At 42.3% G+C, this 26,080-nt stretch overlaps 1 protein-coding gene across 1 annotated transcript in view; it reads right to left on the bottom strand.

Annotated features, from left to right (window-relative positions):
* Nucleotides 1-26,080, bottom strand: part of LOC132818941 (neurogenic locus notch homolog protein 2-like) — a 158,129-nt gene that overhangs the window by 117,065 nt on the left and 14,984 nt on the right. The window contains exon 2 of the mRNA XM_060830086.1: nucleotides 9,422-9,503. Within this exon, the coding sequence (XP_060686069.1) occupies nucleotides 9,422-9,503 (82 nt within the window). The remainder of the gene's footprint in view (nucleotides 1-9,421; nucleotides 9,504-26,080) is intronic.

Below are 26,080 nucleotides of genomic sequence, written 5' to 3'. Positions count from 1 at the left end.
TTTGGGAACAAAGGCCCAAGTTTAATGTTATCTCTGTTAGGTTACTTTACTATCACTCTGTTTGGGGTCAAGATATCCACTCAAGGACTCCCATGGTCACAATGGCCCATATCTCAAATCCTCTCTGTCATGGAAAAACTCCTACTTTGTCACCAACAGACTCAATTAATCTGATGTTTTCTTGAAGCTCACAGCGTTACTGCTCACATTACAGTACTACATGAAATTCACTCCACCCTTCACCATTCCTTTGCTTACCTCAGATTTGTAAATGTTATCCTTGTGTTTAAATGTCTCCCATGGTCTCTATCTTCCATCTCTCTCCGTTTTAGTCGGACTGCAACCTCTTTCTTTGCCAAACCTCTCTACTACTGGCTGCAACCTCCAGTGTGCCCTTTATTTCACTTTGTCCCTTTGAACATAAGAACTAAGAGCAGGAGTTCACATTTCTGCCCTTTGAACCTGCTCCACCATTCAATCTCATCTCAGTCTGTACACCGCTTTTCTGTCTGGTCCCCACAACCCTTCAACCAGGTACTAATAAATAATGTCTTTGTCCTCTTTAGATTTATTCAATGTCCTGTCATCCACCACATAACGGAGTAAGGAATTCCACGGACTCACAGCTATTTGAGAGAAGTAATTCCTCTCCATCTCTCCTGTCTCTTACCCTCAAACTACAGCTTTCCATGCTAGACTACCCCACAAGCGGAAACAACTTTTCTACATCTACCCTGTCAATCCTCTTCACCAATCTCTTCTCATTCTTCTAAATTCCAGACAGTATAAGCATAAACTGTTCAATCTCTCTTCATAAGACAAACCTCTCATCTCTGGAATCAATCAAGTGAACTCCCTCTAATACAACTGTACCCTTCCTCAAGTAAAGGGGACCAAAACTGTATGCAGTACTCCAGGTACGGTCATAGTAACGCTTTGTACAGTTGCACAACACTTCCCTTATTTTATATTCTATTCCTTTAGCAATAAATGCTAAAATTCCATTTGCATTCCTTATTACCTGCTGTACCTGCAGACTAGATTTCTGTGATTCATGCAAAAGTACACCCAGATCCCCCCACTCTGAAATTTTTGACTTTCAGAAGTGAGTGCTCTGCTGACATGACAGAGATGACCCATGGATGCAAGTCTATTGTATATAATTGGCATTTCTTTCATGGTTTTCAACATTGTCCTGCGTGCCAGTAACTTCATTTCATTGTCTATCCTCACCCTTTCCCACTAGAATTTCTCCTTTGATGAGCTATACTCCGAAATGACTGTTTCTGTATTGGCGAATGAAACACTTCCTCCACACATTGATATAATATGTTCTGACCACCTGTGGGCCAGTACACACACTAAGTTATTCATGATTATACCAGCACTTACAGGAGAATGATGAGCAACTTAGTACTAGAAGCATTCATTGCGGTTTTAGTTTACATTATTTTGCTGGATTAAGGGAACAAGGAATATGAATCTGCACTTCCTCCTTGATGTCTTGTTTCATAATATGACATTTCATAAATTTTTTAATTGAATAATTGCTGTCCAATAAAATCATCACGTATTATAACTCCAACAAACACCAGAATCACCACTCTGGTAGCATCTGCATCTCGTGGTTACTGTAATGTGTTAGTCTGAACTGCACGTTTCAGCTCCACCAACAAGACACCAAATTATGGGAGTAATGTGATGCATTTACTTCCAGCACAATAATAAAGTGGGGGTCAGAACCCAATATAAGGCTGCAAGCTAAATCGTGGGGTCACAAATGCCAAGACTGCACTGGTCAATCCCCTCCCCCCCCTCTCAGGCTTTGTCCTCTCCCCACCTCCACTCTTGCAGTTCTCTTTGAGGGGTTGGGACAATTTTTAAGCCCAAAATGAGGTCACGGTGAGAAAAGGAAACGTATGGGAAGTGCCAACTTCAACAGCACTCAGCAGGAATCTGAGAGAGAGAGACAGAGAGAGAGAGAAGCACAAAGAGTGCAGTGCAAACACAGCAGCACAGCTTTCTTCATATGGTGAATAAGGGGAAGTTTCTGTCTCTTATCTGATTGTATCTGGCAGAGATTGGATCAAAGCTTGACGAGTCAACTTTAGCCTGGAGGTGCTCTGAACACATTTCAGCCTCAGCACAAACCACAACGACATTTCCTGAAACAATTTCTGCAGCAGGTCATATTTGAGGTTAGCTTCCTTCCCTTGACTCATGAATTCACAACGCATGTCAGGGTACAATAAGACCCAATGAACATCAGGCAGCATCTTGCAAATTGGTCATCAGTAGAACGACACATACTAACACAAAATTTCAGAAATAGTTCCAGAATGGTCTACACAGGTTACGCAAGTGTCAGTTGCAATCCAATACTGATGAAAGCTCTGCATGCGAGAGATTAATGCATGCAAGTACAAATATAAAATTAATGGCACTTAAATGGTGGGGGAAGGTGGTGTCTGTAAATGACATTTTACATTACACAGGCCACCATTAAAAATGCAGCTAAAATGGGTCAAATTCTATTTGCCAGTGCCTAACAGTCGATTGGTATCATCCTCACTATTTAACACTCTACTAATTTTCATATAATATGTTCTGACCACCTGTGGGCCAGTATACACAATAAGTTATTCATGATTATACCAGCACTCTACTAATTTTCATATCATCCATAAACTTCATACCCCCTATTTTTAAGACCAAATTATTAACATACATTAACATCCAGCAAGGGACTCAGCAGAGCAACACTGGAAACAGGCTTCCAGTCAAAGAAACATCCCTCTGCTTCCTGCCTCTCAGCCAGTTTTAGATCCAATGTGCCACTTTGCTTTCAATTGCTTTCTTGACTGGTCTGTCGTGAGGTACCTTGTCAAAAATCTTGCTAAAGACCACAAAGACCACATTAAACGCATCACTCTCACTAACATTCCTAGTTACCTCTTCTAAAGGTTCATTCAAATTTGTCAAACATGACTTTCTCTTAACAAATCCATGCTGACTATTCCTGATTAATTGTCACCCTCCAAATGCAGATACATTCTGTCCGGCAGAATTCTAATAACTTCACCACCACAGATAGTTAACTTGGTTGGCCTGGTCTATCCTTTCACCCCTTTATTTTAATAATTTGACATTGCTAACAATCCTTCTTTTCTCTAGCATCTCAATTGCGTCCAGTGAGGATTTGAAAATTGCTGCCAGGGCTCCTGATATCTCTTGCCTTACCTCCCTCAACAGCCTGGGATACATCTCATTCAGGCCTGCAGACTTGTCCACTTAAAACTGCCTAACCCACCTGATAGCTCTCTCTGTCTTAATTCCTTCTCAAATTTCACAGTCCTACACCCTAATATCTATACTTGCATCGTCCTTTTCCACTGTGAAGGGCAACACAGTACTCATCGAGGGCTGTACCCACATCTTCTCAGTGCTCACAGATTACCTCTTTTGTCCTTAATGGGCCCATACTCTTTGCTTACTTATTCTCTTGCTCTTCTCATATCTAAAACTTCCTTTGGGTTTTCCTTTATTTGATTTGTCAATGCCTCCTCATTGTCCCTCACAGGTCAACCCCTAGTCTGGTTGCTTCTAGGTCTTCTAAACCTTCCCTGTTCCTTTGAACCTCGCTGTCACCACTGCAGAATCCCACAGAGGTCCACCACTTGTCTGCCTGCCTCTGGGACCTCTCTTGATGCTTCCTTCCACCTCCATGTCACTGCTCCTGAGTCTCACACATATCTGACAGCAGTCTATCTGCTTATATTTGAAAGCTGTAATTGCCCAAAGACTTCTATATGAAAAAGAGTGAGTTACTGTGCTTATGTTTTCAAACTACAGAGGTGATAGCTATGCATCAACATGGGGGGAAATGCACAGGTGGTGTCTTGTATTGCTAAAAAGAACAAAAACAGCCAGTAACTGCGGGTTAAGTTAGTCTGCCCACCTGTGTGTGCCAGGGCATTGGGTTGAATTGTTCGAAAGACCATAAGACATAGGAGTGGAAGTAAGGCCATTTGGCCCAACGCGTCCACTCTGCCATTCAATCATGGCTGATGGACATTTCAACGCCACTTACCTGCACTCTCCCTGTATCCCTTTATTCCTTGCAAGATTAAGAACTTATCAATCTCTGCCTTGAAGACATTTAACACTCAGTGACAGTGAATTCCACAGGCCCACCACTCTCTGGCTGAAGAAATGTCACCTTATTTCCATTCTAAATTGACCCGCTCTAATTCTAAGGCTGTGCCCATGAGTCCTAGTATCTCCGCCTGATGGAAACAATTTCACAGCGTCCACCCTTTCTAAGCCATGTATTGTCTTGTAAGTTTCTATTAGATCTCCCTTCAATCTTCTGAACTCTAACGAATACAATCCCAGGATCCTCAGCCTTTCATCGTGTGTTAGGCCTACCATTCCAGGGATCATCCGTGTGAATCTCCGCTGGACACACTCCAGTGCCAATGTCCTTCCCGAGGTGTGGGGGCCAAAGTGGACACAGTATTCTAAATGGGGCCTAATCAGAGCTTTATAAATTCTTAGTAGCAACTCACTGCTTTTACATTCCAACCCTCTTGAAATAAATTACAACATTGCATTTGCTTTCTTAACCACGGACTCAACCTGCAAGCCAACCTTTAGAGAATCCAGTACTAGCACTCCCAGATCCCTTTGAACTTTAGCTTTATGAATTTCCTCACCATTTATAAAACGGTCCATGCCTGTGTTCTTTTTTCCAAAATGCAAGACCTCGCATTTGCTCATTGAATGTACGGAATCAATCAAATGAAGCTTTTGATTTAAACAAAACAGTGTGGATGCAGGACATCGGAATTAAAAACAGAAAGCGCTGGAGAAACTCAGCAAGTCTGACAGCATCCATGCAAAGAGAAATAGATTTAATGTTTCGAGTCCAGTATGACTCCACTTTGGAGCTTTTGATTATATAGTTTAACATGAGATTACTGCCCCACTTTCCAAAGCTAGTGTTTGAAGCGCCCATTTTATCAGATACACATACGCAAGACCTCCTCATTGCAGCGACAAACGGATATTGGCAAGTATCTCCCCAGCCTCTCAAAATCCCATGGAATCCAGTTTCACTGATTGGATTCTGGAACACTCTACTTTCAATTAATGAGCAGTGAAACTCAGAATCAAAACTCTGCCACACCACAGTAATTCTCATTTCAGCTCCACCGTTAAGATTCTGAGCCAATTATTCTCTGCTCCTGTCTCAAACTACTTGTATTTACATCAGAGACCACTTCAGGTCTTTCAGACAAGATGCTAAACATAGTTGCATCTCCAGGCTCTGCCGGATGTTGAAGATCCCATCCCTGACTCAAAGTAGTGCAGGGAATTCTCTTACTATTCCCGCCAACATTTATTTCCTCGCCAACACTCCCAGAAAGACATTAACCTTTCACTCATCTTAATGCCATTTGCCAGCACGACAGTCAATTTACTGCACAAGTAATGGACCATACAAACGGCTTAAAAACATTTCAAAAGATGGTGCCATGTATATTGCTACTACTTAAGGCTCTGGACGCCTGCTTACTTTACATCACCAAGTGGATTTCACGGAGCTATTGCAACAGTCAAAGCACATGGAAACCTGTAGATGTTTGCAAGTTGTCTCTTGCAGTTCCATCACTGACTATTGCATACCTTCCATGATGCTTTGCGAGCCATTGATCAAAATTGAAAGCCAGGGTTTCAGCAGCATATGGAGTGGCTGCCGTGGCTTTGATCGTGTAGTTTGGAAACCTCAGAAGACAGCGTCACACTCTGTCCAACACATCCCCACACATGGCCACCCCATGATCGGCTGGCCAGAACCCTCAAGAAACACAATTTCTCCTTTCACTGTCAAGGGGGAGGTGGAGGCAATCCACCCGGGTAGAGAAACTGAGGCTTTGGCTGGCACAATGCCCATCTAAACTGGCTCCAAACCAGCTTCGTACAATCAGGTACAACAACCACTTCACGTCATCCTCAACCCTCCTCCAAACCCCACCACAGACATCGCCTGTTGTTATTAGCAATCTTCACTGTATTTTTTTTTGTGTGTGTGTGTCTCCCTAACTTAATAAATCCTACATTCAATCAAAAACTGAAACAAGCCCCCACGCCCACACCAAGCGTTTCCATGGCAGCAGCAGCAGCAGATCACAGTTTCCTGATGAACAAAAGCAGCCCCTATCGCTCCAGGCATCCTCAGCTCCTTTCCAAAATTACAGCCGGCAAATTTCAAAGATCATGCCGTGTCATAGTGATTGCAGCAGATCTTTTCACGACCTAATACCTCAAAATATTTGCTAAGACCCCATTGAGTGCTTTGTGTGAAAGTGGAAACCTGCCAACTGGATAGGAGTTTTTTATTAAAAGACCATGGGGGTCCATTAGTAAACACAAAAAAATACAATTTACAAAACCAGGGGAAGCCCCAGTCTAATCTGCCCTGACACATATGTGCCTATGCACGTGCATGAACACACACCCCTCCCTACTTCAGGAAATGGAGACATTCTTAGGTCGAAGCTGGACAAGAGAAGCAATGGAAAACAACTAACATGTTGCTAATGCCAAGATGAGAGATAATGACTCCACCGCTCCTCCATGGGACAAGATACTGCACACAAGCACTGAGCTGCATGGAATCAAGGACTTTGTCGTTTTCTCTGTCAATTGATCAAGTCACGGAATCTCTACAATTGACTGGAGTCTCTCAGGAGTGCTGGTGTTGGGGAAAGAAAATACCAGCCAGAATGCGTTCTGGGGATGACTATGACATGTGGGATTCCGAGAAAGGTTCTGAGACAACACTAATGTACTTGTGGTCAAACCGCTTGCAAATACACGTTCCGGCCAAAGGCATCCAATGCTTTGAATCAGCATCTCCAGTAAGGAAGTAGAAAGGAAAAGTGCAGCAGAAACGAAGCTGGTAGGGACAGGGATGAACATCCGTTACAAGTCCCAGTATAGATACGGTATCTTCTGAGTGGCCATGGAGACAGATGGGGAACTAGTCACCATTTCAACATTCTCCATGCAGTAATTTGCTCATATCTTGTCAAAACGCGGCACATTGTCATGAGAGCATAAAAGTACCCGTCTCCTGTCGATCGTGATATTTAATCAGGGCCACTAAAAAGCTCCAGAGTCTGGAGGATATTTGACAGCTCAAAGAAAGTTTGAGAGGTGGGAGGAAAACAAATCATAAAAAAGGGCGGGCGGGGGGAAAAAAACAAGCACTACCAAAGATGTTAACGCTGAAAAAGTAAATATTTAGCAACAGAAGATTGTCTGCAGCACAACATTCCAGTCTGCTGTGTCAATACAAAGGTTGCCAACAGTCCACTTCCATTGACATCAAATCTTTCGAGATGCATGACCTTTCAAAGCCACCAGATTGGAGCAAAAATTAAACATGCCGATTGTCAAGAACTTCTGTGACATTCAAAATATTTCACTAGCAATTAACTTTGTCCTCCATCTCCTCAACCATGTTTGACAGAATTTGCCAGCTACACTGATCCAATAACACGTGGTATCCTCTTCCTCCAAGTATTATCCAGTTAACCTGCTTGGATGTGTGTGAATATTTAGCAAAGTTGGGCACAGGGATATATTTGAAAGCAGTCAACTCTTCCATTTATATCTTAATGCAGCACACTAGTTGTAAATCTATTGATGTGGTGAACAAAATTTTACCCTATTGAATCCAGAAAGTGACAAATCCAGGTCAACTTGCAAAAGCGAACTAGCTCATGTGGCCCTAAAGCACCAAATCATTTTCAAGACAAACTTTCTCACGCACTGCTCTGCTATTGAACCTGTCCCTCCCTCAGGAACAATGCAGCTCCTGTCTGCATCTCAGGGAGTATCTATTACCGATGGAGCGAATGCAGCCCTTGGCTTTACAAACATTAGCACATTCATAGGTGTTTGCTCTATGCAAAAGCATGCCTCACCAAAGGATTGTCCTTTCTTTGCTTGTGTTGGGTTGCCAGCTGACGTTCTATACCTAGTACAATTAAACTCCGTAATACAATCAGACCTGGTCAGTCACCTTACTTGCTGTCAGAGCTCGATGCACATAGGACTGACTGTTGCATTCATGCACTAATAAAGTGCCTGTCCTTCAAAAGGAATTTATTGGGCACACACCATTTAAAGATATTTTGAGACAATAAGCCTCAATGCAAATGCAAGTTGTTTCAAGGTGACTTTGTGTTAAAAATTTCAAATTGGATCAGGATCATTTTATAGTGGTAGTTCCTTTGCCACATTTCATCTGGATGTCATCTTACCGGAGTCAAGTTCTTGTTGGGACTGTGACCAGCCAAATGTTTGATCAAAAAGAAGGGTTTCAAGGAGTATCTCCTTAAGACAAATTTGAGAAAGGCCAAAAGACTCAGCCATCAATGGTGGATGGTATCAAGGGGGTAGAATCAAAGGAGCAGAGAGGTTTCAAAAGGTTTATATGGCTGGAGCAGGTCGCAGGCATAGAAGAAAGTCTGAAAGGTGCCTGGTTTTCAAGGACACTGGAGTGTTGGAGGCTGAGGGGTGACCGTATAGAAGCTTATAAACTCACGAGGGCCATGGAGAGAGTGAACAGACAAAATCGGTTCCACAAGGTATGGAAGTCCAAAACTAGAGGGCATGGGTTTAAGGTCAGAGCAGATAGATTTAAAAGGGACTTAAGGGACAACTTTTCACGCAGAGGATGATGTGCGTATGGAATGAGCTGCCAGAGGAAGTGAAGGAGGCTGGTACAATTACAACATTTAAAAAGGCATCTGGATGGGTATATATGAATAGGAAGGGTTTACAGGAATATGGGCCAAGTGCTGGTAAATGTGACTAGATTAGTTTAGGATATCTAAACCTAGGCATGGACGAGTTGGACCGAAGAGTATATTTCCCTGCTGTATATCTCTATGAAGCTATGGCCAGAACCCTAAACAAGTGAGCAGGCACAGGCTGTTGGGCTAAGTAGGGAAGGGGTAGGATTCAGGCAGCAAAATTTTGGATCTTACCCAAAAGTACTCTCCAGCAAATTCCCTATGCTTGCGTGTCTGCATTTGCAATCCCAGCCAGGATAGGAACCAAACTTTCTCCACAGCCTTTCATGCAGGTCAGGATGTGTCAAAGTCACAAGTGTGAACCTTCAGTTTGGGTTCGGCAATAAAATGCATCACAATATCACATGAGGGGCAAAACTATTCGATACCCTCTTTTCAACTTGAAGAGAAAGCTTACTTGTGGGCACTGAATTCCTGTGTGAGGGTGATCCAAACTGCTCTCTTTTCAACCATCCTGTGGCAAATCAAGGAAGTAATAAAGAGCAGAGCAAGTGTGAAATTAACAATGAAGTACATACTCAGCATCTACTTACACACATTCTCCAGTCCCGTTCTGATGGGTTACACATTTTCCTCTATTAATGCACGGTTGAGAGGAGTCACGACACTGTAATGCTAAGAGAAAAACAGCCTCTGTTAGAGCAAGTGCAAAGACAGCATTTTTCAAAATACAGCCAACTGTTATAAAATTACCTTGTCAAAGAAAGACAAAATTTCACCAAGCAGCTTCAAGTTGTAATATTGGCTATTTCCAGTTCTTGTATGATAGAGATCAGTCAAATACTCATCATTTCCTTTAAATTCAGCAGTGCAGAGTGTAACTGTGGCACCTTAACTAACTATCTGCTTTCTCAAAAGTAATAGCTCCCATCAATACTGCATCTTCAACATAGTACACTGTCCCAGGGGGCTTCACAGGAGTGTTGTTGCACAAATATTGATAGTAAAATTCAAAGAGATATTCAAACAGGTGGCCAAAAGCTTGTGTGTTAATTCGGTCATGGGATGAGGGTGTCATTTGTTACCTGTCCCTAACTGCCCTTATCTAGCCGTTCCAGTGGGCAGCTAATGGTCAACCACACAGAGTCACATCTAGACTGAACTGTGTATGAGTCATAGAATAGAATCACAGGATCCCTACAGTGTGGAAGCAGGCCATTCGGCCCACTCAGAACCTCCGAAGAACATCCCACCTCGAAACCACCCCCCCACCCCACCCTATTCCAGTAACGCTGCATTTCCCATGAATAATCCACCGAGCCCTCACATTCTTGGATGTGGGCAACTTAGTATGGCTAATCCACCTAACCTGCACACATTTGGACTGTGGCAGGAAACTGGAGCACTGGGAGGAAACCCATGCATTCATGGGGAAAATGTACAAACTCCACACGGAGTCACCCAAGGAAGAATCAAACCTGGGTCCCTGGCAATGTCAGGCAGCAGCGCTGATCACTGAGCCAGCAAACTGCCCAAGGATGGCAGATTTCCTGCATTTAAGGGCATCTGTGAATCAGATAGGTTTTTACATCAATTGATGATAGTCTCACATTCAACATAAATGAAAATAAATTTAATAAATAAAGTTTGGAATTGAAAGTTAGGTTCCAACAGCTGCCATGATGGAATTTGAACCCACATGCCCAGAGCATTAAACAAGGCTTCTAGATTACTAAGCAATGACATAACTGCTAAACCATTGTCTCCCATCAAAGGTATCAAGGAGAATCTGAAAGGAGTGAAATGCAGCAAAGCATTGGGAATTCAAGAACCTACACTGCTGAAGGTACTGATTTTAATCACTCCTCTGCCTTCCAAGATGCACAAGAGAACTCGTGAAACAGAGAAATGTTGGATCGTATATCGAGTTTTCAGAGACAGGGAGGTTAGTGGCCATGAAATGATTTGAAACAGAGATAAACATTTTTAAGAAGAAAGTTACTGGCGGACCAGAAGTCAATGGTGGTTAGCTCAAATGTTGATCACTCAATAGGATGAGGTGTAAGTTAGGATAAAGGAAGCAAAAGTCAAGAATAGTTAACACTATATTCTGCATTCTCTTCTATTATCCTGATGCACTCAGGTAAGTTGCGATTTGCCAGGATAGCATGCAAAACAATAATTTTCACTGTAGTTCAGTACATGTGACAATAATAAAATCAAACTCAAATCAGATTTCATTGAAATTCAATTGCTCAAAGTTACAACAGCATCATTTCACAATAAAAATATGTTCAACTTGTCAGATCTAAATTCAGTGAAGGACTGGATTTCTTCATTTTTGACACTTTTTCATTAACAGTCATTGTTTTCTTGATGATCGACAAAAATATTAACATTAGGAGCAGTTCAGCAACATCATGAATGATTAAAAATGAACACTGCCTGAGCAACTAATTTTTTTTTACCAATAGCAAAGAGTGAAATTTATGCTCGAGGAGGAAGCAACTGGTTTGGAAGAATCTGTCTAACTGGAAGAATAGTTTCTCATCCCACATATCCCAAATTCCAAATTTTGCTGGGGACACTGTGTGTGGAATCATCCATCTCTCCAGGCTCTCATCCAAGTGACCATTCTTCATTTAGAAGCTGCAAATATTTCACAATCAGAGACAGGAGACATCACAGCTGAGCTCACTCTGGTCTACACTTGATATCGAAACGCATCAAAACCAAAGCTGCTGGAAGAGCACCTTCCACATCCACGACTGCTACGACCAAGGAGGGTAAAGGCAACAGATAAATGACAGCATTACCACCCGAACATGCCCCTCCAAGCCACTCACCATCTAAATTGGAAATACATCACCATTCCTTCAACACAGTTCTATCAAAGTGCCTGGAACTCCCTCCCAATGATATCAAAATGAACTGCAGCAGTTCAAGAAGGTGGCTCACCACCTTCTCAAGGGCAACTAAGGATGGGCAATGCTGGTCCAGCCAGCAATGCCCACATCCCAGGAGTGAAGAAACCAAAACCATGCACCCTGCAGCAAAATTCTTTAGGCACAAGTTCTGAAATGGGAATCCTCGATGATCTTCCTTTCTGAAAATCTAATAGCTGAGTGTCCCAGCTTTTAGTGCATTCAAAGCAGACTAACTCTGTTACCACTACAATTCGCACAATACTAAGGGTCAATTGAGCTGCTGCAGAACAAATGCATCAGTTACAACATGCATTTGGTACACAACTCTTCTGCGTCCCTCCATGTCCCTGGTTCCTTACGTGGTCACTGGTACGCTAACATTTTTTGACCTCCTGCATTATGCCCCACTAACCTCTCCGTGAAGACACTACTGCTGAGTTGTACAACTCCCAAGTATCACGTACCTTCGGGGGCCTTGATGATTGAAGCAACATTCAGCACAAGAATGTTCTGTCAATAGAGTACTCAACATTGCTGAACATCACACATACTGTAGATCCGCAGCTTGACACATAAAACAGCAAACATTTGTGTGTCCATTCCACAATAAAAGCACAAAAAAAGGGATAGGAAAGGATAGGCAGTTAATTGTTTCTTTGTAGTGAGAATAGAACAATGAAATGCTGATGAGTATCACACTTTTCTAAGCTTATTGTGAAGGAACAGCGCCAGAGGCTAGAGTTAAAGCTATCTGTTTAACGGGGATAAAGAGAAAAAAGATTAGTCAAAATGGGGTGGAGGAGGGGTTAAAATATACAAAAGCATCAAAATTAAAAGCACAGTGACAGGAAATATACCATTCAACGAAGGGTCACATATTGTAGACCAGAGTGAAATGAGCAGAGTTATTTTTAATGCTAGTTTCATGTCACTAGTTCCTGTCTGACCCGTATCTGATTTGCATCATGGATATTGCACTTCAACCAGACAGGCAAGAACACCGAAACACACTTAAAAAAGATACATGAATGGCCTGTTTTACTTCAATATTTACATTTATTCATCAGAATTACAAAAAGAACAAATTTGAAACCAGGGACTTTCTTTTTAAATGTGTAGAATAAGAACAGAGAAGAATCTAATATGCTGCCCAATTGTACAAGACTAAATTACTCTTAGGAAGTTTGCTGGACGGATGAAGTCTTGTTTAATCCTGAGATCTACTCCACAAACACATTTGTCATCCTAGCTGTATCCAGGGGAACTGACTAGAAATGTCAGTGCATGCTCAACAAATCACTTCAAGAATGCGTATTGCTTACAATCTGGACAACAGAAAGACAATAATCTGCAATTTCAATCTGGTGCACCGATAACCACAAACACACAGAGGAAAAAAAGGTCAAAATTCCCATCACTTCTCTTCCTCCTGAGAAACAGACAGGTAGGTACATAAAGCTTCAGCGTCACCTCCAAGACACTTAGCCTGACAGGAACTAACAATGCACTACATTCTCAGAAGCACAGAACTGTCCACACTAATGTTATTGACTTATCTTTGGGATAACCCAATGTGATGGGATAAGGATCTGTGCCTATAAGGTTCCTTCACCACCGAATTTGTCACTTCAACCATGCCATCACTGCAGTTGTTAAGTGAAAAGCAGGCAACTGGATCACTGAAAGCATTTAAAGAAAATGAGTAATTTCTGAGGTAGGATTGGGAATCCATGCACTGTAATGTGCAAGGTATCAGACATTTAGTGTGCAAGCTGGAGGGACCAGTTGACCATTTTTGGTATTCACTTTTTACATTTTCAAACACTCTTGACCTGAAAAATGGGTTTGGAAAATGGTGTCTAGAGCTCTTTCTGCAGTGCATCTTGCAGACTGCTGCTTCTAAGAATTGGCGGTGGGAATGGATGTTTGTGGATGCGGTGCCAACCAAGTGAGTTGCTTTGTCCTGCATGGTGTTAAGCTTATTTAGTGTTATTGCAGCCATCTAGGTAAGTTACGAATATTCCATCACACTCTTGACTTCTGTCTTTGGGGAGTCAGGAGGCAAGTTACTCGTCACAATATTCCTACTCTGAAAGCCACTATTTATATGGCTAGTCCTGGTCAATGGTAAACCAAAGGATGTTGACAGTGGGTGATTCAGTGATGGTAATACCATTGAATATCAATGGGTGATGGTTAGATTGCCTCTTATTAAATGTGATAATTTTTTTAGCATTTGTGTGGCACAAATGTTACTTGCCACTTGTCAGCCCAAGCTTGGATGTTATCCAGCTCTTGAAGCATTTGAACATGAACCGTTTCAGTACCTGAGGAGTTGCGAATGGTGAACATTGACGAACATCCCCACTTCTGACAGAGGGAAGATCATTGATGAAGCAGCTGCAGGTGGCTGGTCCTAGGACACTACCCTAAGGAACTTCTGCACAGATGTCCTGGACTGAGATGACTGACCCCAACAACCACAACCATCTTCCTATGTGCCAGGTATGACTCCAACCAGCAGGGAGCTTGCCCCCAAAAGCACCGATTCCAGTTTTGCTGATACTCCTGGATGCCACACTTGAGCGAATGCAGCCTTGATGTCAAGGGTTGTCACTCCCACCTCACCTCTGGAATTCAGTTCTTCTGTCCATGTTTGAACCAAGGCTATACTGAGGTCAGGAGATTAGTGGCCCTGGTGGAACCCAAACTGGGCATCACTGAGCCCAATTGGTGAGCAGGTGCTGCTTGATAGCACTGTTGATGACATCTTCCCTCACTTCACTGGTGATCAAGAGTAGATTTATGGAGCACTAATTGGCCAGGTTGGATTTGTCCTACCTTTTGTGAACAGGATATACCTGGGCAATTTTCCACATTGTTGGATAGATATCAGTATCACAACTGTACAGGAAGAGCTTGGCTAGGGGAGCAACAAGTTCTGGTGCACAAGTCTTCAGTACTATCACAGGAGTGCTGTCAGAACCCACAGTCTTTGCAGCATGCAATGCTTCCAACCACCTCTTTATAAATGGAGTGAATCGTATTGACAAAAGACTGCAGAGCTTAGATCTGATTCATTTGTTATGGGGTCGGTTAGCTCTGTCTATCACTTGCTGCTTATGCTGTTTGACATGCAAGTATTCCTGTCTGGGAGCTTCACCAGGTTGACACCTCGTTTTTAGGTATGCCTGATGCTGCTCCTGGCATGCCATCCTGTACTCTCCATTAAACCAGGGTTGATCTCCTGGCTTGATGGTAATGGTTGTTTGGGGGATATGCCGGTTACAGATTGTGCTGGAGGACAATTCTGTTGCTATTGATAGCCCACAGCACCTCATGGATGCCCAGTCTTGAGTTGCTAGATCTGTTCAAAGTCTGTCCCATTTAACAGAGTGATAGCGCCACACAACATGATGGAGGTTTTCCTCAATGCAAAAGTGGGACTTCATCTCCACAAGGATTGTGTGGCAGTCACTCTTATCAATAATGTCTTGGACAGATGCATCTGCAGCTGGTACATTGGCAAGGATGAGGTCATGTGCATTTTTTCCTGGTTGGTTCCCTCACTACCTGCTGCAGATCTAGTCTAGCAGCAATATCTTTTAAGATCCAACCAGCTCGATCAGTAATGGTGCTGCTGAGCCACACTTGGTGATGGACATTAACATTCCCCACCCAGGAGTACATTTTGTACCCTTGCCACCCTTTGTGCTTACTCCAAGTGTTGTTCAACATGGAGGAGTACTGATTCATCAGGCAAGGGAAAATGATACATGGAAATCTGCAGGAAGTTTTCTTGTCCACTTTTAACATGAATCCATTAGATTTCATGGGATCCAGAGTCAAAATTGAGGACTCACAGGGCAACTCCCTCCAATTGTACACCACCGGGCTGCCACCTCTGTTGGGTCTGTCCTGCTAGTGGGATAGGTCATCTCCAGGGATGATGACGGTGGAGTCTGGGACACAGTCACACAATCATACCTTACAGACAATGACTGCGTCAGGCTGTTGCTTGACTGGTCTGAGAGACAAGAGTGTGGTGCTGGAAACGCATAGCGGATCAGGCAGCATCCGAGGAGCAGGAGAATTGACGTTTCGGGCAAAAGTCCCTCATCAGGAATCAGGTGAAAAAAATGGGAAAGCCAAGTGTTGTTACCTTAATGGGGAGAGAATTTGGGGTGCTCCAGTGCAGAGGGATCTAGGTGCACTCATGCACGAGTAACAGAAAACTAGCATGCAGGTACAGCAGATATAAAGAAAGCTAATGGAATGTTTTAGCTAAAGGACTAGAATATAAAAAGGTAAGTAAGTATTGTTGTAACTTTACAAGGCATTGGTGAGACTGCACCTGGAGTATTTGCACAGTTTTGGCCCCCTTGAGGAAAGGTATAGTGGCATTGGAGACAGTTCAGAGGTGGTTCACGAGATTGATCCCAGAGATGAGGAGTTTGTCGTATGAAGAGAGATTGAACAGTGTTGGCCTATACTCTGTGGAATTTAGAAGAATGAGGGGAGATCAATTTGAGGTATTCAGGATGATGAAAGGTGTGGATAAAATAGCTGTGGGGCATCCTACGATGATAGGTCATAGTCTTAGGATAAAGTCGAGCAAATTTAAAACAGAGTTGAGGAGCAACTACTTCCCCAAAAGGTTGTGAATCTGTGGAATTCGCTACCCCAAAGTGCGGTGGATGCTGGGACAGTGAGCAAATTTAAGGAGGAGTCAGACAGATTTTTAATTGGTTACGGGTTGAAGGGATATGGAGAGAAGGCAGGAAAATGGGGATAAGGAGCATATCAGCCATGATCGAATGGCAGAGCAGACTCGATGGGCCAAATGGCCTCATTCTGCTCCTGTAGGTTATTAACTTAAGGCCAGCAAATGCAGACAGAAACAAAACCAATGTTAGTTTATCCAGCAAGAGGAAGCGTTCCACAATGTTCTCTTCTCCCCGCTGTCACCACAACCACCACTCACTCCTCCCCAAAATGCACACACCCTCACACAGCCCAAGCCCCAAACACAAGGAGAGGCAGCTTATTGACTCCATGTGAATGTTAGCCTTTCAGCCCCAAATGTATGCAAGGGTCTCATTACAGCCAGCTTAACGTTGACACTCAGCCCATGGTGCTGATGTTATCTGAGATTTTCAAGATTCATTACCAAAGTGGAAGAGAGCTGTCTTTCCAAAGCAGATGCAAGTCAGGCTGGGGATGGGATTGGAGGACGGAGAGTATGGTGAGGAAGCAGTTCTCTCAGCTCAACAACAGGAACTGCAGAATTGTCCATGAGTTAAAAGTACATGAAACCTGAAGCTGAGCGGTGTGTTCTGCGTATTTTCTTATTGCCATTGCACACAACAGATCATTCTTAACACAAGCTGTTTTTCTGACCATTTCATCCTCTCTATCACACTGAGAATAAAGAATCTACAAAAGCCTACCATCCGGGGCCGGATGTCTCTTATTAAAATTCCACTCCGAGTGCCAGAACTTCCATGCTGCAAACAAATGTCTGGCATCAGGCGCTTGCTGCATCCCACTGTCTCCTGATTTACTTCAAATTCCAAAACCTCCACCCCCACAACTTAATTTCTCAGATCCAGCTGGGAAAACAAGTAAATCTGGAATATGGTGTCTCAGGACTTATTATACTTGAAAATAGTCTTTGAAAAAAAAATTACATATTCTTCTTCCTAGCAGTTCTAATTGAAATTCAAGTAACAAGGTTTCAGATGAAGAACCACATCCTTGATCACCAAGAAACAAAATGATGTCAACAGCCAGTCATCCACGCTCAAAACCCCTTTCATTTATTTTCCTTATAAAACTCATTCACAGGGCAAGGACATCTCTGGCTTAGCCAGCATTTAATGCTCCACCCTCACCTGACTTCAAGAAAGTGGTGGTTTTTTGTTTGAAAAGATTAGATTCCCTGCAGTGTGGAAACAGGCCCTTCAGCCCACCAAGTCCACACCGACCCTCCGAAGAGTAACCCACCCAGACCCATTTCCCTCTGACTAATGCACCGAACACTATGGGCAATTTAGCATGGCCAATTCACCTGACCTGCACATCTTTAGACTGTGGGAAGAAACCGGAGCACCCGGAGGAAACCCACGCAGACAAGGGGAGATTGCGCAATATGCACACAGGCAGTCGCCCGAGAGTGGAATCGTTATTCCTGAATGAGTACACCTAGATCCCTCTGCACCAGAGCACCCCAAATTCTCTCCCCATTAAGATAACAACACTTTGCTTTCCCATGTTTTTCACCTGATTCCTGATGAGGGGCTTTTGCCCGAAACATCGATTCTCCTGGTGCTGTGAGCCACCGTGCCATGTGCTAAATGACTGCAGTACACCTGATACAGGCACACTCCCAGTGCTGACCAGGAATTCCAGAACTGTGACCCAGAAACAGTGAAGGAACAGCCACATCATTCCAAGGTGTGTGGCTTGAATCTGCTGTCCCGGTCCTTCTAGGTGGCAGATCTGACTGAAGAGTACTAGTTGAGGGGGCCTCAGGAGTCATCCAAGATGATCATTCACTTTCCATGTCTGCCTGAAGATGGTTGCAAATGCTTTAGCATGAGCTTTTCCACTCTATTTAGTTGCGTAGGTGTCACCCTTATTCATGACTGTATGTGACATGCATGTTCATAAGCCTGGACACTCTACCACTGACATTCAGTAGTAGCAGTGTGTACTATCTACAAATACACTGCAGAAATTCACCAAAACACCTTTCACAGTACCTTTCAAACCCATGACCACTTCCCTGTAGAAGGACAAGAGCATGGGATCCTCACCATCTGCCCTCCCAAGTCCTGTTCCTAGCCACTCAACATCCCGACTTTGCAATGAATCACTGTTCTTTCACTTTCACAGAGTCAAAATCCTGGATTCCCTCCTTAATGAAAGTCTGAGTCCATCTACAGCACATAGGCTGGAGTGGTTCAAGAACGCAGTTCACTCCTCAACAGAAATTAGCAATGGACAATAAATACTTGCTCAGCCAATCACATCCACACCCCACGAATAGATGAACAAAACAAAAGAGAGCTTGAAAAGTCGTGATGTTACCAAGTCATTGTTCATGATGGGCCCTGAAAACCATTGTTCTGTGCCCTTCCTACTGAGAAAGTACTGTTCAACATAGAAATACTAATTCATCAGCTGGAGGAGAACGATTGTAACTAGCCAGCGGATTCCTTGCTAGCCTGGTGCTATGAAATTTCCTGAGCTGTTGCGTTGGGACCTGAACAATGTGTTGCTCATCAACATTTATAGATTCCCAAGGTGTGCACGAGGAAACTTTCTGGGCTGCATATAAAGTTTGAATCAATGTTCCTGTTGCTGTAACACATTCCACACCTTGAAGCAAATCCAAACTTTGCTATTTAATGCCCGTATGAAGTTACCTACTCCAAAATCCAAAAATCTTAGTCCTAAAAGAGAAAACGGCATACTAGGCCGAATTATAGCCTGCTGCCCCCAGCTTGGACACCTGAGCCATAAATTATTGGGACATGGCACTTTCCACCTACATCTCTGGTATTAGCCAAGCTTCTCATAGCGAATGTAAACACTGCTGCTCCAGGCGGAACACATCACTGTCTTCTACTCACTGAAAGTCTCCCAGTCTCCGATCTCAATGTGCGTTCAGCACTCAGCACTTTAGGGAAGGCACAGTATCTGGAAAAGCTGCAAATTGTGACTTTGAATTAAGCGCCTGTCCTGCTTTAACCACCTGCAATTCACTTCTATCAGAAGGGCACGTTCAATGTAAACACATCAGCTCTGTTCATTATGAAGCAAATATTTAACACAGTTCTAAAATGAATAGAAGAATAAATCTAAATCCATCTGCTTTTCAGTTTTTGTTGATCATAAAGACTCTGTAATGCCACAAAAAGATAGGGTTGAGCTTAGAAATCTTTTCAACCTCAGTACATTGAAAAGCACATTCCATCGGGTGCTTTTGAAATGCTGTTGCTGCTGTAACAGAGGAAACAAGGCAACCCAACTTTGTACAAAATAACTGATAAGTTAACAGGTAATCTATTTTAGTCATGTTGGAGTAGAAGCAATTATTGTTTTGAATGGAGCAATGAGAACTTGCAAATGCACCCATGGGAGCAGGCAGTGCAGCATTTCTTTAAATGTTATGGAGTTATTACATCTTTTGGTTTCTATCAGTTCAAAATGCTGAAGCTTCATTGAGTGTAGCTTTCTACAATTCTCCAATGTGATTGGCAGACAGATAGATTGTTACTTGTCACATGACTACAATGCAGCAGTAAATGCGTCATCCCAAGATATATATTCACGTAACAATTAATTTCTAGTGTCTTACAAATAAACATCTATGTGGCAGGACCAGAATATGCTGCATTTATTTATTTATTCATGGATGTGGGCATCACTGGCCAGCATTTATTGCCCAGCCCTAATTGCCCCAGAGGACAGATAAGCATCAACCACAATGCAGTGGGTCTGGAGTCACATGTAGGCCAGACCAGGTAAGGATGGCAGACTGCCTTCCCTAAAAGGACAATAGTGAACCAGAGATGGGTTTCTCCACAACAATTGCCAATGGATGCATAGTCATCATTAGACTTTTAATTTCAAACCACTTTTTATTGGATTCAATTTTCACCATCTGCAATGACAGGATTTGAACCTGTACCTTCAGAACATCACCGGGGTCTCTGGATTAATAGGCCAGTGATAATACCACTGGGCATCACCTCCCCTGCTTTATCTAACCTTGAATCCACAACCTTCAACTTATGGCATAGAGTGCTATGCACCAAGAGCAGGTTCCTATCTCCATTTCCAATTGTCACATTCTGTTTCTGCATTTCACTCCTTGTGATCTATCTAACCTCCACAAATCCTCACAGCTTCCAAGAAGAAACAACGTGTTTTGGTAAGCGACCCCTCCCCCGCCCACACAACCACTTGAATATCTAGAAGAACAAGCTTTCCTTCTTAAAGAAAACATGAAAATATTTTGCCCCTCACAATAAAAGATACTACTCAACTCTAATCTCAAATTAGTTTAATAAACAATATCATTTACACCACTCAAGTTTGATAAAGTGTGAACTGTTGAGGTACAAAGTTAAAAGTCACACAACATCAGGTCACCAGGTTATAGTCTAACAGGTTTAATTAGAAACACACTAGATTTCGGAGCACCACTCCTTCATCAGGTGATTGTGAATTGACAATCACCTAATGAAGAAGCAGCGCTCCGAAATCTAGTGTGCTTCCAATTAAACTTGTTGGACTATAACCTGGTGTTGCGTGATTTTTAACTTTGTACACCCCAGTCCGACACCGGCATCTCCAAATCATGACTGTTGAGGTAGTTATTCTTGACCTTAGCAGACAGAGTGGCGCAGCGGGAGTGTGCTGGACCCATATAACCCAGAGGTTGATGGATCCAAAATGTCCTCTGCTAATCAATTCATGTCATCTTCATGGGCAGCACTGTGGCTCAGTGGTTAGTACTGCTGCTTCAGGGACCCAGGTTCGATTCCCGCCTTGGACGACTTTCTGTGTGGAGTTTGCGCATTCTCCCAATGTCTGCATGGGTTTCCTCTGGGTGCTCCGATTTCCTCCCAGATGCACGGGTCAGGCAAATTGGCCATGCTAAATTGTCCACAGTGTGTTGGGTACATTAGTTGGGGAAAATAGAAGGGCAGGGGAATGCGTCTGGGTGGGTTACTCTTCAGAGGGTTAGTCTGAACTTATTGGGCCTGTTTCCATTCTGTAGGGAATCTAATTCTAATCTAAACAGGTGCGACAGAGACAACAGGATGGAATATGCTTAATGAAGGGGAACATTGCTCAACGGCATTTGGGGAACAAAAAGATATAAGGGTTGCCAATAGTAGCCTCACGGATCAAGACAGCACCTGGCATAATACTGGGCATATAGCCCTCAAAAGGTCTGTGCTGATGCCTAGTACTGCATGTACTGAATTAGTCAATCACAGATAGGATAGTTGCTGAGCTGCTGTTTTGCTTTAACTCACTGAGTCCCAACAAGTGACTCCACGTCTGTTCGTGATCTGGGATGTACCACTGTGCATTTTGAAGTTTTATTCTGTGTGACTTTAGATAAAGAACAAAAATGCACAAATAAAACTTATCTTCGCGAACTAAATTTCTTCCACTGGGACTACTTTACCAAGGAATCTATCCACCCTTCAACCGAGAGTTAAATTTCATTAATATTTCAGAATGCTGAGAGCCACAGCCTACGCAAACAACAGAACTGGGGAACACAAAAATTCCACAGTCCTAAGGAATGCTGGCATGGTCTGAAAATGTAAACAAACACTTCCTATTAATCACTTTGAATCGGTGTTAATATTCATTTCTTCCAACTATGTATCAAAATGTAACAAGCTCCTCACAAACAGAATGGCTGGTACAACATGTCACACAAATGAGGTGGTGTAGACACAAATCCATAATGCCTGACATTCATCAAGTATTTAACAAACATTAAACTGAAGGAACTAATTATTCCAACAGTAGTGTTGAGCATTATAATGTGTAGGCCAATAGTGCCCAGCAACTAGCAAGTGACTTAAAACCTGGCCTTTCCTTCAAAGAATATTGTGACCTAACCACTGTCTGTAGCGAAAAGTATACAAAAACCGAAAGGTGGTGCAGTTATGAATCTTCTGTGAGAGCTCCGAAATTAAGCATTGTCAAAGGGAGCGGCAACAGGACCACGAGCAAGTCATCAAATGAATCAAAAATGGCTAATCTGGCCATGTCATAGTTTTGGCAGCGGATATACTTAGTGTACAATCATGCTCATGTCAAGGAGGGAAAATACAGCTGCTTCCCAACAGGAAGGGATTTCAGTGGACAATATACAGTGAGATCGCACAAGGGTAGCATACCCCAGAAGCAAAAATGGGAAAAACCAGTGATGATATATATTGGTCTGACTCTTGTGTATTTTAAAATAGAGGTCCTAAGTCAATTTAAGAGGGGTGGAACAAGGGAGGACTTAGCCAGTTCAAGAGCTGGGGAAGTATTGAAAGAGGTGTTTGAGGTAGGAAGTATCAGCAGCATAGGTGAGGAGGAAAATCAGATTGGGATTAAACAGCATTCTTTGACTTGACACCACTGGGTGTGTCCCAGGTTAGAAGACAGTAGGAGTAAGAGAGTCTGAGGTCACAGGTATGCTGCAAACTCCAGAGCCTGATCATAACCTGATTTTTCAGGTTTAATTAGTTTTGACGCAAGATAGAAAACAATTTACTTAAAATGTCAGAGCATAGATGGCTAGGGATCAAGTGCAACTAGATCAGATAAGTATAGTTTGGTGTTTGGTCAGCATAGATATGGTGGGCCGAAGGGCCTGTTTTTATGCTGTATGATACTGTGACTCTAAGACAATTACATTATCGACTCAATTCCCATTTAAAAAAAACATACAAGGAATCCACAGAATTCATAAATTTAACCTGAATTTATTCAATATTAAGGGTACAGATATTCATTGAGAATAAAAACAATACATTTAAAATTTATTAGATACCATCAGATGGTGACACGAGTGCACAAACTACTTACTTGTTTGTTATTTTGACGGATACATAGGGCTCGGCACTATAACAACCTTCACAAAGAAGCCAATAGATAACGCATTCCAATGACTGCTGTCTTCATGACAGAGATTCCACAGACAAATACCCGACAGAGTCATTACAGGCAGCAAGACATTCAATTGTAACACATGGAATGAGAAGCATCCCAATATGTAGACAGCTTTGAAGACGTACTACTCAAGTCTGTTGATGTATCAGCACAATGGCATCATCCAAACACAATTAGTCTTTTTGATAAAAAGCCTGTCTCTAAATTCCATCCTTTACCTCGAAACTATAGCACCCAACAGCTAGGTCAATGACTCGAGGAAAAACAAGTTGCCAATCCATGTCCTTGGATGATCTGCAACAACTTATGTGTTAGAAGTTGCTACATAAGTAGTAAACCTCAAATGGACAAAAAGAACTCAATAAAACATTTCATGAAGGGAAAGAGGTTGCTTCCAGAAACTATTAATTTCCAAAAATTAACATTTTTTTTGAAAATAATAGCTCCGTGGGGAAAACAACCTTTTCCGTATCAAACTAAATAACCTGTTCATAAAAAGTGTACACTTGTACCAGAATTCCATGCTCTACATTGTACTTTCCAGTTGTATGAATCTGTACCATCTCTCACTTTTGTTACTGATCACTCATTTCTGACATATACTTTGCAGAATAAAATTGTTAGCATCTAGCAAGCAAATACTCAAACTTAAATGTACTCACAGAAAGTACGACGGATATTTCAGAAACAGACATGTCACCAATCAGAAAGTAAAGCTCCTCCAAAGTACAGAAGCCCAGTGTTTAGACGGTTACTGGTGCTTGTATTTTCACATACATGCTTATCAATCATTCAGGCATTTTTGGCATGATGCAAGTGCATTGCATCATTTGAGTAGATGACTTTAGTCAGTCAATTCCTGCAGTAAAGAAACCAGCCAACTGTCAATGCACCCTACATCAGGTTCCACTATTGCTGTATGTGATCCAGCCGAATTATAGTAAAGTGATGAGTCTCTAGAAGGTCCAGGTTCAAGTGCCCCCCATCATGAAAGTGCATCATAAAATGTCCAAACAGGTGGATTTTTTAAAAAGTACTAAACAATATACATGTGCTGCTCCTTCAAGTCAATTATGACCTGTAGTTGCTTTGGAGGTCAATCTAAGAAGCATGCATAGCGACCTAAATAAGAGTGGGCTTGTGATACTTTAATCCTAGGGATTGATAGGAACCACTTTCCACAGGTCTCAAAGCAATTGTAATACATTGTACAGCACTGGAAGCCATCAAATGTTCATTAGCAACTATCCAACAATTGACTTGATACTTCCTCATTAACATTTTAACTTTACTAACTGTCTTCCTTTGCGAATCCAATAGAAAACACAACGACCAGCATTATGCTCGCAGAAAGTACTGAGAATGTGAAACTCACGACCACAAGGACTACTTGAGATTTTTTTAAAAAACTGAGAAATGCATTTAAGAGGAAGCTATAAACACAAGAAAGAATGAAATAAAGGTGATGCTGATAAATGGAGCGATAAATATGGGGTGAAAGAGGTTTCTCTGAAACATAAACACCAAAGACTAGTTAGGTCAAATTGCCTGCTTCTGTTCTGTAAATTTACATAATATCTTCCACAAAAATTTATCAACTTCCTCTTTAAAATTTTTAAAGAGGCTTAAACTCTCTTCTCACTCTTTTGGCGAGTTTAAATTTATTTCCTTCAGTTTCTGTTTCATTGGCCAGTGGAAATGATATTTCCCAATTAACCTCATCAAAATCCCTCAGAATTTTGAGCACATTTGTCAGAACTTCTAACCATCCACATTCTACCAAAGACAGGAGTTTTTTTTCACTCCACTGGAAACTTTTCAGCAAACCTCTTTTGCACCATCTCCATGGCCTTGATGTATGTAATTAAGCATAGCTCCCAAAATTGAACACAATAGCCTAACCGTGTTCAAATACTTACCTGTATAGGTTTCGTATAATTTTGCACTCCACATTTCTTTGGATTCTCTGCTCCTGCTCTAGGTTTTGTTGTATGAATTTTTTTATTCTACTGGGTCAGAATCCTGGAATCCCCTCCCTAATGGCGTTGTGGGTGAACCCACAGCAGGTAGACTTCAGCGGTCCAAGAAGGCAGCTCACCACCACCTTCTCAGGGCAACTAAGTACAGGCAATAAATGCTGGCCGGCCAGCAACTCCCACATCTTATGAATGTATTTTTTTTTAAATTCATTCTAAAATGCATTAGAGTCACAATTTCACTCATGTAGACTTTGTGTATGATATCTACCTGTCCAACATTCTCAAGTCAATCATCTTTTACAACCCATGTCCTGTATTCTGGCTGGCAAGCTTCAATCGTGGCACTGTAAATTGGACACACTTATCCGAAAAACAATGGCCCCGGCACTGACTTCTCTGACACCATTCGTGATGTGTAAAATCATCCAACACCACTATTCTTTTCTTTCCTAATCACAAATCTCTTACCTACACTACCATATCTCTTTCAATACCTTAGTTTCAAATGAAATCACAAAACCATTAGTGAATTATCTTCATGCATTCTGTGCCAGAATAGGAAGCACTCAAACCAGCAAGGCCTATGAATATGCATTTCTCCTTCCTCTCCCAACATTACTTCTCTGGAGGCACCACAGTTGTGTTC

This window comes from Hemiscyllium ocellatum, chromosome 9 (genome assembly GCF_020745735.1).
Source record: "Hemiscyllium ocellatum isolate sHemOce1 chromosome 9, sHemOce1.pat.X.cur, whole genome shotgun sequence".
In the NCBI taxonomy this organism is placed as follows: Eukaryota; Metazoa; Chordata; class Chondrichthyes; order Orectolobiformes; family Hemiscylliidae; genus Hemiscyllium; species Hemiscyllium ocellatum.
Note: the sequence above shows the minus strand (reverse complement) of the source record. Positions and strands in the feature narration are given on the sequence as shown.